This window comes from Oryctolagus cuniculus, chromosome 17 (assembly GCF_051225735.1).
Source record: "Oryctolagus cuniculus isolate XC-2025 breed Fujian yellow rabbit chromosome 17, ASM5122573v1, whole genome shotgun sequence".
NCBI classification, from domain to species: Eukaryota; Metazoa; Chordata; class Mammalia; order Lagomorpha; family Leporidae; genus Oryctolagus; species Oryctolagus cuniculus.
Window position 1 is genome coordinate 26,739,278 of NC_142883.1, and position 14,303 is coordinate 26,753,580.

At 42.6% G+C, this 14,303-nt stretch overlaps 1 protein-coding gene across 31 annotated transcripts in view; it reads right to left on the reverse strand.

Annotated features, from left to right (window-relative positions):
- Positions 1–14,303, reverse strand: part of SPAG9 (sperm associated antigen 9) — a 170,670-nt gene that overhangs the window by 19,978 nt on the left and 136,389 nt on the right. For 16 of the 31 annotated variants that reach the window (XM_051824855.3, XM_089318189.1, XM_051824854.3 and 13 more), the window contains 9 exons: positions 13,648–13,821; positions 12,127–12,256; positions 11,364–11,453; positions 10,975–11,142; positions 10,192–10,363; positions 6,444–6,662; positions 5,978–6,173; positions 2,879–3,004; positions 1,670–1,750 (listed from right to left, as the gene is read on the reverse strand). In XM_051824855.3, the coding sequence (XP_051680815.1) occupies positions 1,670–1,750; positions 2,879–3,004; positions 5,978–6,173; positions 6,444–6,662; positions 10,192–10,363; positions 10,975–11,142; positions 11,364–11,453; positions 12,127–12,256; positions 13,648–13,821 (1,356 nt within the window). Of the gene's footprint in view, positions 1–1,669; positions 1,751–2,878; positions 3,005–5,965; positions 6,174–6,443; positions 6,663–10,191; positions 10,364–10,974; positions 11,143–11,363; positions 11,454–12,126; positions 12,257–13,647; positions 13,822–14,303 lie in introns of all 31 variants that reach the window. The other 15 variants (XM_089318191.1, XM_051824852.3, XM_089318185.1 and 12 more) reach the window with 1 other exon arrangement.

Genomic DNA, 14,303 nt, shown 5'->3' on the forward strand with positions numbered 1-14,303 from the left:
AACTGGGACCAGCCTGGGCTGTGGCAAACATTTGGAGAGTGAGCCAGCAGTTAGAAGTTATCTCTCTTTCTCTGTCCCTCCAACCCTGCCTTTCAAAAAAAAAAAAAAAACAACTAGAAAAGGACTAGCAAATGAAAGGCCTAATCAACATATTCTCAAGCTATAAATAATATTTTAAAAATATATAAATTGGCCGGTGCCATGGTTCACTTGGCTAATCCTCCGCCTGCGGCACCGGCACCCTGGGTTCTAGTCCTGGTTGGGGTGCCAGGTACTACTCCCGGTTGCTCCTCTTCCAGTCCAGCTCTCTGCTGTGGCCCGGGAGGGCAGTGGAGGATGGCCCAAGTGCTTAGGTCCCTGTACCTGCATGGGAGACTGGGAGGAAACACCCAGCTCCTGGCTTTGGATCAGCGCAGCGCCGGCCATAGCAGCCATTAGGGGAGTGAACCAATGGAAGGAAGACCTTTCTCTCTTTTTCTCTCTCACTGTCTATAACTCTACCTGTCAAAAAATAATTAATTAATTAATAGGTATTAATTAGTCTATCCCTAAAGTACTAAAGAACTCCCAGTAACAATGAAGAATCAATCTGGCAAGTCTCCTCTTCTGAAAGTTTTCTATTTTATCTTTTATTATTACAGAATTTCACTCTCACCCTACTTCTCTAGTTCTATAAAAAAGGATTTAAAACAAATAAATTTGGCCGGCGCCGCGGCTCACCAGGCTAATCCTCCACCTTGGGGCGCCGGCACACCAGGTTCTAGTCCCGTTCGGGGCACCGGATTCTGTCCCGGTTGCCCCTCTTCCAGGCCAGCTCTCTGCTGTGGCCAGGGAGTGCAGTGGAGGATGGCCCAAGTCCTTGGGCTCTGCACCCCATGGGAGACCAGGAGAAGCACCTGGCTCCTGCCATCGGATCAGCGCGGTGCGCCAGCTGCAACGCGCTGGCCGCGGCGGCCATTGGGGGGTGAACCAACGGAGAAGGAAGACCTTTCTCTCTGTCGGAGAAGGAAGACCTTTCTCTCTGTCTCTCTCTCTCTCACTGTCCACTCTGCCTGTCAAAAAAAAAAAAAAAAAAAAAAAATTGGACACTGATTTAGTCATGAAATGAGGATAGTTCAAAAAGGTCACAGAAAATTGAATCAAAAGATAAATTTCAGTGCAAAACCGTTTGAAGCCAGCCCATAAATGAGGTTTTGTTTTTGTTTTATAATATATATTTTCCATGAAGTTATTTAAGTGTGTTAGAATATTAGCTTTAACAGTCTTAAATTCTAGTTTATGGGGCCAGTGTTGCAGTGTATCGAGTAAAACTGCCACCTGTGATGCTGGCATCTGATGTGAGCACCAGCTTGAGACATCGCTGCTCCATTTCCCATCTAGCTCCCTGCTAATGTGCCTGGGAGAGCAGTGAAGGATGTCCCAGGTGCTTGGGTCCCTGCATGCACATAGGAACCCCAGGGGAGGCTCTGGGCTTCTGGCTTCAGCCTGGCACAGCCCTGGCTGTTGCAGACATTTGGGGAGTGAACCAGAGGAAGGAAGACATTTCCCTCTCTCTTTCTGTCTCTCTCTCTATATATAACTCTGTCTTTCAAATAAATAAACTAAATAAATCTAGTTTATGCTAAAACACATAGTTTTAAAAAGAAAGAATTTCAAAAATACAACTTACACAATACTGAGAATCGAATCTTTAAGTTTAATGGAATGGAGACATTTCCTCCACTGGGCTACAGATGAATGGACATACAAACTGAAAGAACAAAGCCAAGACTGGTAAGGCACAGAGAACATCCTAAGTCACTCACTGCTTGTATTTAATAATGACCGCAAAGTTCATTTGAGAGGAAACAAAGGTAGCACAAACATTTTAGGAAAAGGTCACAGCTTTGTGCAATGGTCAAAAAACTATGAGAGTAAGGCTAGGCCTATGGCAGTTATTAGGCTGCTTTAGCAAACAGAAACATGAAGGCTAAAAAGCCAGAACAAGTGTTTAATACTAGAACTTCAATTAATGGTATCACTTAGTGGTAAGTTGCTCAACACTTGGCTGAAGCCCTTTTTTGAATTATCTAATACCTCTACTGCACTGAACTTTTGAATGGCAGAGTGATTTACATCAAAAAGTGGCAAATTATGGACTGCAGGCTAAATCCACCTGCTACTTGTTTTACTATAGCCTGCAAGCTAAGAATGGTTTTTACATTTTTATATTGCTGGAAGAAAATATCAAAAGAAGAGTATTTTGTTACATGTGAGATACACACAAAATTCAAATGTCAGTGTCTACTTAATTGAAACAGTTACATTAATTTTGCTGACCATTCACTTTATAGTACTGAAGCCCTGTGGAACTCACACACTAGTATCTTTGCTTACTTTTTGAAAATGTACAGTCTGTTATTAGTGAACAAGTCATGCACTGCTAGTTATTATCCTCTGAGCTTTCAGACTGTGATTTGTTCTGGTTTTCCCAGAAACTCTACTAAAGAGTTACGTTTAGGATTGGGCCTTCCTGCAGCAAGATTCACATTAATTTATTCCCTGGTGTTTCTTGCCAACATTCTAGCCTATACACATTAATACTACTCTGTTTCTATGCTCTTTAGCATCTTCTATTTCTGGGCCACCAAGATTTTAAAATCTCATTTAATTCTTCTAAGAATATTACATAAATTAGAGCACATTCTGTGACAAACACGTCAGAACTAACCAAGCCCAGTTTATGAGATAGCTCTAACACAATTTCAAATTTTGTTTGTACATAAACTTTGCACTAATATGCACTTGTTATTTGTATTTACCATATTTTATTTATTTTCCTACTGTTTTCAAAAGCAAAAGATTAAAGACACTCTAATATTACCAGTGTGGCACTTACCAGCCATTTTGGGCTCCAAGCCACATAGTTGGTAAAAGACTACTCATCTTCTGGGCTTCTTCTCTCACCAGATCTTGTTCATCTGGCAATACTGATATTTGGTCTTTATATGCATCTGAGTCATTACTGGGAAGGCAGGGTAACAGAAAAAATACCTAAGAATGCTTAGCAGTGGTTTTCAGAAACTGAACATTTCAACGAAAAAATTAAAATAATCAAACACTAAAATTCCAGACAAACCAAAGTAAAATGCTTAAATATTTCAACAATTGTACCAGAAATATTAACAAATCAGAAGGCCCAAGGTGTAGAAAAGAGGATGAGACATGGAAGTAAAATATAGCAGTTATATGTGAGATACATGTATTATATATTAGGCTGCAATTATGGCTCTTCCTTAGGTGAATTTGAATTTTCTAGGAGTTGCTTCTGGGGAGGGAATGGGGAGATGGTTTGTTTTATAATAACACACATGCACAGAAGAAGGTAATGTAAAAGGAAATTTCTATAATAAACTGAAATATGCCTACAGTCTATCACAAAACCTTTCTTCTGGATTGTCAGGGCATGTTTAATAAAAGATATATAAATGAACTATCCAGATCCAGAACATGACTTTATTTTTAAAATAAAAAGTAAATATTAAATAGACCCTTGGCTGTTCTGTAGATTATGAAGAATATTAAACTGCACAAAGGATCCAGTTCTGAGAGACCCTCAGCTAAAGGGGGTCTAGAGAAGGCAGGAAAGAAAATCAAAGAGTTCACTAAACAGCTCTGACTAAGCAACTCTTTGAAGGAAGAAAGGCAGTGAAGATGCCACTTGGGCCGCTGCACCCCACGTCAGAGTGCCTGAGCCCATGTCCTGGCTTTGTCCCCAGTTTCAGCTTCCAGCTAATGCACATCCTGGGAGGCAGCAGGTGAAGTCTAAAGTAGTTGGCTCCCTGCCCCCCAGCATGGGGCACCTGGATGAAGTTCTGGTCTCCTGACTTTGCCATTTTTTTTTTTTTTCCCACAGGCAGAGTGGACAGTGAGAGAGAGAGACAGACAAAGGTCTTCCTTTTGCCGTTGGTTCACTCTCCAATGGCCGCCGCAGCCGGCGCATCGCGCTGATCCGAAGCTAGGAGCCAGGTGCTTCTCCTGGTCTCCCATGGGGTGCAGGGCCCAAAGACTTGGGCCATCCTTCACTGCACTCCCTGGCCACAGCAGAGAGCTGGCCTGGAATAGGGGCAACCGGGACAGAATCCGGTGCCCCGACGGGACTAGAACCCGGTGTGCCGGCGCCGCAAGGCGGAGGATTAGCCTAGTGAGCCACGGCGCCGGCCGATCTCTGTCTCTTTTAAATAAACAAATAAATAACATTTTAAAAAATATTTATTTATTTATTTATTTATTTGAAAGTCAGAGATACACAGAGAGAGAAGGAGAGGCAGAGAGAGAGAGAGAGAGAGAGAGAGAGAGAGAGAGAGAGAGGTCATCCATTTTCTGATTCACTCCTCAGATGGGCATAATGGCTGGATTTGTGCCAATCTGAAGCCAGGAGCCAGGAGCTTCTTCAGGGCCTCCCACACAGGTGCAGGGGCCCAAGGACTTGGGCCATCTTCTACTGCTTTCCCAGGCCACAGCAGAGAGCCGGATCAGAAGTGGAGCAGCCAAGACTGGAATCAGCGCCAATATGGGATGCTGGCACTGCAGGCAGCAAGTTTACCTGTTACGCCACAGTGCAGCCCCAATAAATAACTTTAAAAAAAAAAAAAAAAAAAAAAAAAAAAAAAGCCTAGAGGCTGGCATGGTGATGTAACAGGTAAAGCTGCCACCTACAATGCCAGCATCCCATATGGGCATGGGTTCATGTCCCAAACACTCTTTTTCTTTTCTTTTTTTTTTTTTTTAAGATTTATTTATTTAATTGAGAGGCAGAGTTACAGACAGGGAGAGACAGAAAAGTCTTCCATCCATTGGTTCACTCCCCAAATGGCCACAATGGCCAGAGCTGGGCCCATCCAAAGCCAAGAGCCAGGAGATTCTTCCAGGTCTCCCACGCAGGTGCAGGGGCCCAAGCACTTGGACCATCTTCTACTGCTTTCCCAGACCATCAATAGGGAGCTGGATTGAAAGTGGAGCAGCTGGGACTCGAACCAGCGTCCATATGGGATGCTGGTGGTGCAAGAGGAGGCTTAACCTATTACACCACAGAGCTGGCTCCCATTTCACTTTTGATCCAGTTTCCTGCCAATGATATGGGAAAAGCAGTGGAATATGACCCAAGTGTTTGGACTCCTGCCACTTCCATGGAAGACCTGGGTGGCAAGGATCCAACTGCTTAAGCCATTACCTGCTGCCTCCCAGGGTGTGCATCAGCAGGAAGCTGGAATCAAAAACAGATCTGGGGGGCTGGCACTGTGGCACAGTGGGTAAAGCAGCCACCTGCAGTCCCGGCATCCCATATGGACGCCAGTTTGAGTCATGGCTGCTCCACTTTCAATCCAGCTTTCTGCTATGGTCTGGGAAAGCAGTGGAAGATAGCCTTGGGCCCCTACACCCACGTGGGAAACCTGGAAGAAGCTCCTGGCTCCTGCTATCTTCAGATTGACCCAGCTCTGGTCATTGCAGCTATTTGGGGAGTGAACCAGCGGATGGAAGACCTCTCTCTCTCTCTCTCTCCCTCTCTTCCTCACTCCCTCCCTCCCTCTCTTTCTCTTTGCCTCTGCCTCTCTGTAACTCTGCCTTTCAAATAAATAAATAAATCTTAAAAAAAAAAAACACACACACACACACACACACACACACAAATCTGGGACTTGAACTCAGGCACTTCAATATGGGGTGTGTGTGACCCAAATGGCATGGTCACTGCTGGGCCAAACACTTGACCCTATTGGAAGGAGGAGAGAAAAAAATGCTGGGGGAAGACAGCCAGACACAGTGAAGGGGTGGGAATAGATGAAGACACGAAGACACAGCAGGAATAAGCAATAGCAACTTTCAGTTCACCTCTGTGATGCAATTAGTGGGAACAGTTTGGCTGTTTGAGATTATACTGGTTCTTTTTATTTGGGCACTTCACTCCATTTCCAAGGTTACTAACCCATTAGTATACCTTGACTGATATACAGGGGAGAGGTCTTCTGGGATTTGTACTCCCAAAGGATCTGTAAAAACATGCTCTGTGTACACGCCAGGCTGGGAGATGTCCATGGCATCTTCAGCTGACCCGGCATTGCCTTCTGTGGCTTCAGTTGCTTCTTCTGCTGTTGGGACACTTTCATCAACCTCAGTATTTTCTGATTCCATTTCTACAAAATAAATAGGACACGGCAAGATTCAGCTTTTCTCCTCCACTAATTTCCCCACACAAACCCCTGCTGTAGAATCCGACTCTGCCTCCTCTCTCCTCCACACTGTATCATGACCTTGAGAATTCTTGACTTTATCTAACAGTCATTACAGCATCTTTTTTCAAGCTCTTTCATCCTTGCTACTTTAGCACCTAAACCAAGTCCACACCAAAACACCTAGGTGGCCCGAGTCTGTGCAGATGGCACACAAGGTAAAATCAGGTATACCTGGTAGTTTCTCTATCACTGGAGAAGCCCCGTTGGGACTAGGGGAGATGGCAGCTCCTGCTGCACTTTCTGTGGAGCACCCCACTACCGCGATGCCCCCCAGCAGGCTGTCTGTCTCTGCCGAGCTGTTGCTTGTCATGCTCCCACAGAGAGATGCTTTGTCCACCTGACCAGCCTCGGAGAGCTCTTCTCCTGCAGGGTAGTCCGTTTCTCGTGCTCCTGAAGAACAAATTCAGCCTCCTTTTAATAGTTAAGTAAACTCCCACAAAGAGCATTCTTTTTTCCTTAAAGCAACTATAGGCTTGAAACAAGAATGTGCAGGTGAGACATACAGCTACCTGAATACACTGTCAAGATGGCAGCATTAAGCTTAAATTAATCTCCACAAAATGGGAGACTAACTTACAACACGAAAATAATACTTCTATACCAATAATCAACATTAAACGGTCAGAAATGCCATTCTTCTCTCTCTTTTAAAAAGAATTCTTTATTTATTTGAGAGTCAGAGTTACAGAGAGAGAGAGAGAGAAACGGAGGTCTTCCATTCACTGGCTCATTCCTCATAAGGCCACAACGGCCGGGGCTGGGCCAGACTTAAGCCAGGATCCACGAGCTGCCCCTGGGTGTCCCATGTGGGTGCAGGGGCCCAAGCACTCAGGCCGTTTTCCACTGTTTCCCCAGGTACCTTAGCAGGGTCTCGAATTGGTTCCCCTATGGGATGCCAGCATCACAGGTGGAGGCTTAGCCTGCCACGCCACAAATGACATTTCTGCTCAGAATGAACTGCTTAACCACAAAACATTAAAACAATCTGGGGTGGGTGCTGTGGCATAGTGGGTAAAGCTGCCAACTGCATTGCTGGCATCCCATATGGGTACTGGTTTGAGTCCGGCTGCTAAACTTCCGATCCAGCTCTATGCTATGGCCTGGGAAGGCAAGTTCTTGGGCCCCTGCAACCGCATGGGAGACCCAGAAGAAGCTCCTGGCTCCAGGCTTCGCATCGGCACAGCTCCAGCTGTTGTGGCCATCTGGAGAGTGAACCAGTGGATGGAAGACATCTCTCTCTCTCTGCCTCTCCTTTTCTGTGTAATCCTGACTTTCAAATAATTAATCAATTTTTAAAGAACAAATTATATCTGATAACAAATCAGCAAAAAAAAAAAAATCAAGAGTAATACTGGGCTTCTAGTCACTGCACTGAATAATTAATTATCCTGGGGTCAGTGCTGTGGCATAGCGAGTAAAGCAGTTGCCTGCAATGTCAGCATCCCATATGGGTGCCAGTTCGAGACCCGGCTACTCCACTTTTGATCCAGCTCTCTGCTGTGGCCTGGGACAGCAGCAGAAAATGGCCCAAGTGTGTGGGCCCCTGCACCAGCATGGGAGACCCAGAAGAAGCTCCTGGCTCCTGGCTTCAGATCAGCATGATTCCAGTCGTTGCGGCCATCTGGGGAGTGAATCAGCAGATGGAAGACCTCTCCCTCTCTCTCTGCCTCTCAAATAAATCTTTAAAAAAATTAGTTATCCTAAGTACATATAGTACCTTAAAGATATTAGTGAGACTTTAATTTTTTAATGTTAGTTTATTTTTATTTTTATAAAGCTTTTATTTAATGAACACAAATTTCATAGGTACAACTTTAGGAATATAGTGGTTCTTCCCCCTATACCCGCTCTCCCACCTCCGCTCCAATCCCACCTCCTACTCCCTCTCCCATCCCATTCTTCATTAAGATTCATTTTTAATTAACTTTATATACAGAAGATCAATTCTATACTTAGTAAAGATTTCAACAGTTTGCACCACACACACACACACAACATATAAAGTACTGTTTGAGAACAAGTTTTGTAGTTAATTCTCATAGTACAACTCATTATGGACAGAGGTCCTACATGGGGAGTTAGTACACGGTAACTTTTGTTGTTAATTTAACAACTAATACTCTTATTTATGACGTCAATGACCACCCCATCCCAGGCTCTTGTCATGAGCAGCCAAGGTTATGGAAGCCTTTTGACCACAAAATGTCAGTATTTAGACAAGGCCATGAGCAAAGTGGAAGTTCTCTCCTCCCTTTAGAGAAAAGTACATTCTTCTTTGATGGCCCTTTCTTTCCACTGGGGTCTAGTGAGACTTTTAAAACCTTTGCATTTTCAAGATAAAGATAAATTTCTTCAGTTTTTTAGAAAATTGGTTTTTACTGATATCATTAAAATTTTTTAGTGTAGTTAAAATATACATAATATAAAATTTGCCATTTTAACCACTTTAAAGTGTGCAATTCCATGGCATTAATTACATTTATGTTATGCAGGCATCAGCACTGTTTCTAAACCTTTTCATCACTCATAGAAATTCCAACACCATTAAACAATAACTCCCTATGCTCGCCTCCCTCATCCCAACCTCTAATAACCTCTAATTCTATTTCTGTGTCTGAACTTGCCTATTCTAGATCTCTCAGATAAATGGAAGCATACCAAATTTGTCCTTTTATGTCTGGTTCATTTCATTTAGTAAATTTCTAGGGTTAACTTATGTCAAATACCATGTACCAGAAATTTTATCTACAGTCAATAATATCATACACCAAAAAATTTGTTAGCAGAGTAGAGCTCATATTAACTGTTCCTACAACAATTTAAAAAAAAATGAAAAAAAGTCATTATTCTTTATGGTTGAATATGTGAATATGATTTCATTGTGTAGGTAAGTCCCAAACAAACTTTTTAAAATCATCTTTTATTTTTTATTTTATTTTATTTTATTTTTTTACAGGCAGAGTGGACAGTGAAAGAGAGAGAGACAGAGAGAAAGGTCTTCCTTTACCATTGGTTCACCCTCCAATGGTCACTGCGGCCAGGGCACCGCGCTGATCCGAAGCCGGGAGCCAGGTGCCTCTCCTGGTCTCCCATGCGGGTACAGGGCCCAAGCACTTGGGCCATCCTCCACTGCACTCCTGGGCCACAGCAGAGAGCTGGCCTGGAAGAGGGGCAACCGGGACAGAATCCGGTGCCCCGACCGGGACTAGAACCCGGTGTGCCGGCACCACAAGGTGGAGGATTAGCCTATTGAGCCACGGCACCGGCCCATCTTTTATTTTTTTAAAAGATTTATTTCATTTATTTGAAAGGCAGAATTACAGAGAGAGGAGAAGTCTTCCATCCTCTAGTTCACTCCTTAAATGACTGCAACAGCAGGAGCTGGAGCAGGCCTAACTCAGGAGCCAGGAGCTTCACCTAGATCTCCCATGTGGGTATAGGGGCCCAAGCATTTGGGCCATTCTCCACTGCCTTCCCAGGCACACCAGTAGGGAGCTGGATCAGAAGTGGAGCAGTTGGGACTTGAACCAGCATATGCATACGTAGTGCTGCATGTGGTGGGTTAACCTGCTACTCCACAGTGCTGGCCCCACAAACTAATTTTTAAAGTAGTATTTTAATATCACATAATATTTAACCCAGAACTTGATAAGACCTTTCCTTATTAATCAATTTAAAGTCCTTTGCCCCGCTTCCCAGTTATCTTGTCATATTACCACTGTTTTACTTTCTTCACAGTATTTTTCAATTATCTGAAAATATCTTGTTTATTCAATAGTTTTCAGTTTATTTTTAATATTCCCCAACTAGAACATAAACTCCATTGCACAACTACATCTCCAAAAGCCAAATTGGTTCCTGCCTAAAAGGAGATGTAGATGCTAGGAAAAGGGGCAGAGTGATAGTGACTCACTCTCACCTGGAACACTTGCAATGCACAGAACATGAGAATTGCAAACAGTGAAACTGTCTAGGATGTTGCCTGGTTGAATAGCATCAATGATGATAACTTTTGTAGCTGAATGTGTGCTGGTACAGATCCAGACTTGACTGGATAATTCTTCTTGACTCTTTAATTCCTTTTGCTGGTCCTGAAAAGGAAAGTAAGGAAAATGAATGAGTGAAATCAGATGCATGTACAATATTCAAAGCTTGTGCTCTGCGTGGGAGACATAGAGGAGGCTCCTGGCTTCAGATCGGCACAGCTCCAGCCATTGCAGCCATCTGGGGAGTGAACCAGCAGATGGAAGACCTCGCTCTCTCTCTGCCTCTCTGTAACTCTGCCTTTCAAATAAATAAATAAATCTTAAAAAAAAAAAAAAAAGGCTATGCTAGTACAGTAAAAGGCAATACTACTTCAAATTTATTTCCAGATTATTTGTAAGAGTAAAAACACAACCACCCATCATTATTAATCAGCAGACTAAAAGTTAACAGTTAATTAGATCAGCAAGGTTCAGAGTGCCTGGGTTTGAGCTTCAGGCTCTGCTCCTGATCCAAACTGAATTGTACACATCTCAAGCATACACTTTAGTGTATGTAAACTACAGCCCAATGAAACTGATTGTTAAAAGGTGGTAGGAGAAAGGAAGCAAGTACAGTAATCCCAATTAGAAGCTGGAGTCAGCAGTAAATTTTGGAACAAAGAATGACACTAAGAGTCTCATAAACCAGGGGGTCAAATGTTAGTGCACAGACTTACCTTAAGCTCCTGATCTAACTTATCTAAGCTACTTTGAGATGCACTTCGCTGTTCACTGCCTTCTGTTTCCAAACCAGCAACATCCTTGTAAAACACACTCGCTCCAACAACAGAACCACCATCTCTGGTCTTCCCACCAGACAAATTGACTCCAACAGCACACCACAGCTGGGCAGATGGAAAAGGGAAAAAATGCATTAAGTCATTCTCTCTCTAGAAATATCTATAATTCTTCATGTTTTCCTAAAATAACTGCTAGTTATAAATATAGGTCTTTAATATAACCTAAAACTATAAAACGAGTAACAACCTTACCATTTAAACATTTTTTGGCGCTAGAAAAATAACTATCCAGAGTTCAGGAAATCTCTACTTCACAATGAACTTACCTTCATTGATGCATCTTTTTCATCTAGAGGCCTAAGATAGACAGGCACAGGTAAATTTTTCATCTTATTTTCTCCTTGACCATTGGTTACCTAATCATGGAGAGGGGAAAGGAGAAAAGATTGGTAAGCCTCATCCAAAGTGAACTTCTGACAGAGCCACTGAGACGCAGGCAAGTATTGCTGTTACATATTTACTCCCTGAAATCAATTTCAAGTTGATTTTGTCCTTTTTATTGGAAAAGATAAGCAGAAAATCAAGAGGCAATTAGAAAAAAAAAAGGACAGCTCAGAAGAGAGGTGCTACTTCACATACATGTGCTCACATGCATGCATCCTACACAAATGTACCATGTCTTTATGGTGTAGGGGACATGGAGTAAACAAACATAGTTCCAAGAGACCTGAACTAAATTTTAAGCCAACAATTTGGAAGATTTTATGTTAATGTTCCTGGAAAACTTTAAACAATAGATACGTTTTTTAAAAAGGTGATCTCTGACTACTGAAACAGAACTTCTCTGATTAACACAGGGCAGAAAAGGTCTCCCCCCTTACCCCTTGCTGAGCCCTCCCCACTGCACACGCTCCAGGCACTTCCCTCAAGCACCTAGAGCTCCAGAAGATGGTCTGGAAACCACTACCCCAACCCTTCTCTAAATGTGTGCCCGGCAGGTTTGCGACACGTATTGCAATTCCTTTACGCTGAAGCACACTCCTGTTGCCCTGTGTCTCCTGCTCGACGCTTACCACGGTCCCACATTACCTGTTTGTACTTCTGAGGCAGACTCCAGCCAAAGGCCTGCACTCTGCCATCTTCCTTCTGAACATGTGCCTTCACCTGGCGGTACTGCTCTCTCTTCTGTTCTCTGCGTGAGGCCAAACTAGCTTCAGTTCTGTAAGGAAGAGAGATTGCCTTTTTTAACTGAGTGAAGGTAACAAAAGTTTTATCTAACCTCTCTTGCTGAAACAGCAAAAACAATAACCAAAAACTACTTCATTCAAACTAGTTTATTCAGGCTAAAACAGCTCTTTAAAAAGTGGTTTACTGGGGCCGGAGCTGTGGCACAGTGGGTTACCGCCCTGGCCTGAAGTGCCGGCATCCCATGTGGGCACTGGTTTGAGACCTGGCTGCTCCACTTCCGATCCGGCTCTCTGCTATGGCCTGGGAAAGCAGTGGAAGATGGCCCAAGTCCTTGGGCCCCTGCACCCATGTGGGAGACCCGGAGGAAGCTCCTGGCTCCTGGCTTCAGATTGGTACAGCTCTGGCTGTTGCAGCCAATTGGGGAGTGAACAATTAGATGGAGGACCGACCTCTCTCTCTCTCTCTCTCCTCTCTCTGTATAACTCTGACTTTAAAATAAATAAAAAAAGTGGTTTACAGGTTAAAACAGTGCCCAGGCTGTAAGAGGTTAGGAGGCAGCCTGCTACATTAAACTGGATCATCAGCCATCACATTTCTACCAGATTTCAGATGCTGGCCACATGAAGGGGAAAATTCTTAAGTATTCTTGGCTCCTTCTACTTTATTCATTCAACAAATATTTACTGACAGCTTTCTAATGTCAGGGAATGCACTGGAAATGACTCAATCTATAAATCAATATATCTGCCAAGGAAGACAATGTAGGTTAAATTTTAGATCCCATTAACTTGTTTCAGAAGACAAAAAACTGCAAATTGGTTTGGCAAGCTTTGGAGCTATGGGGTTAGATATATTATGAAAATGCTTCTGAAAATAATTTTCTTTCAGCTGCTTAAACCCTTGTGAGGTAACCTGCTATGTATACCATGCTTAAAAAAAAAAACTACCTATAAATCAGAATTTCAGATCCTGTGTAATGTAATCCTAACATCTTTGAAAAGGTGATTATTCCCATTTTGTAGGCAGAGAAATGGGCTCTGAGAAGCTGCTTTGCCCAAGTGGATATACCCAACAAGAAGCAGATCCAGGACAAAAACCAACTCCTTGGCTTTGACACAAAGAGAAATGTCCCAACATTTAGGATTGAAACTTATATAAGATTTTAACATTTTATTAATATTTATCAATGTTGTCACACCAATACAAATGGGGCATTAAAAATTTTCTTCCTTTCATGAAACTGAATGCAATTTTTCATAAAAAGTATTAACTACAAATAATCTAGTTAAAGGTAGCCAAATTACAGAAATAGCTTCTTTATAAGACTTACCTGAATCTTTATACATGATCTGATAAGGGACAAGAATATTCTGAACTTATAACTTATTTAGGGCAAAAACCACTAATATGAAAAATACTTACTCTTCGCTAAGGAAATCAAAGGCTTTGGACTTATCCCCAGGGAGCTGAGACAAGGTGCTGCTTCTTTTCTTGACGGAAGGAGTGACGTGAGAAGTGGGCGCATTGTACTTCAAATTCACAGGTGGTTCAGGCTTCTTAGCTGTGTTACTTGAGGAGCTGAAGAGTCGGCTGAAACTAAAGAGAAAAAAGCATGTGTGTGTACATCATACGCACTGTGAAGAACAATTTGTGATTTTTCACAAAGTTTTATGCTCAAAGAAATTCCAAAATGCTTGTATGCTGTAGTAAAAGTTAGAAACTGGCAGTGAGTTTAACAGTCACATGCTGCAGCCTGAGCAGTAGCTCACAGCCAAGCTCAGACACTGAGGGAGGAGAACCTACTGCTCAGAATGGCAGACGCCTGCTTCCCAATGAGCAATTTCCATAATGAAAGGGAGACGGTCTTGAGTATAGGGAACTTCTCCTACTGAATAAATAAAATGGTTCCTCTAGATAGCTCCTACTTGGTAACAATGGTTGTTAAAAAGCAAGGTTATGGTTGCGTGATTTGAATAAAAGTTTAGTATGCCAGTTCTAAGAACAGTCTATTATAACAACGTATTAAAACACATATTTAACAATGTTAACATGTTACATGTTTTTTTTAAATTCAATTT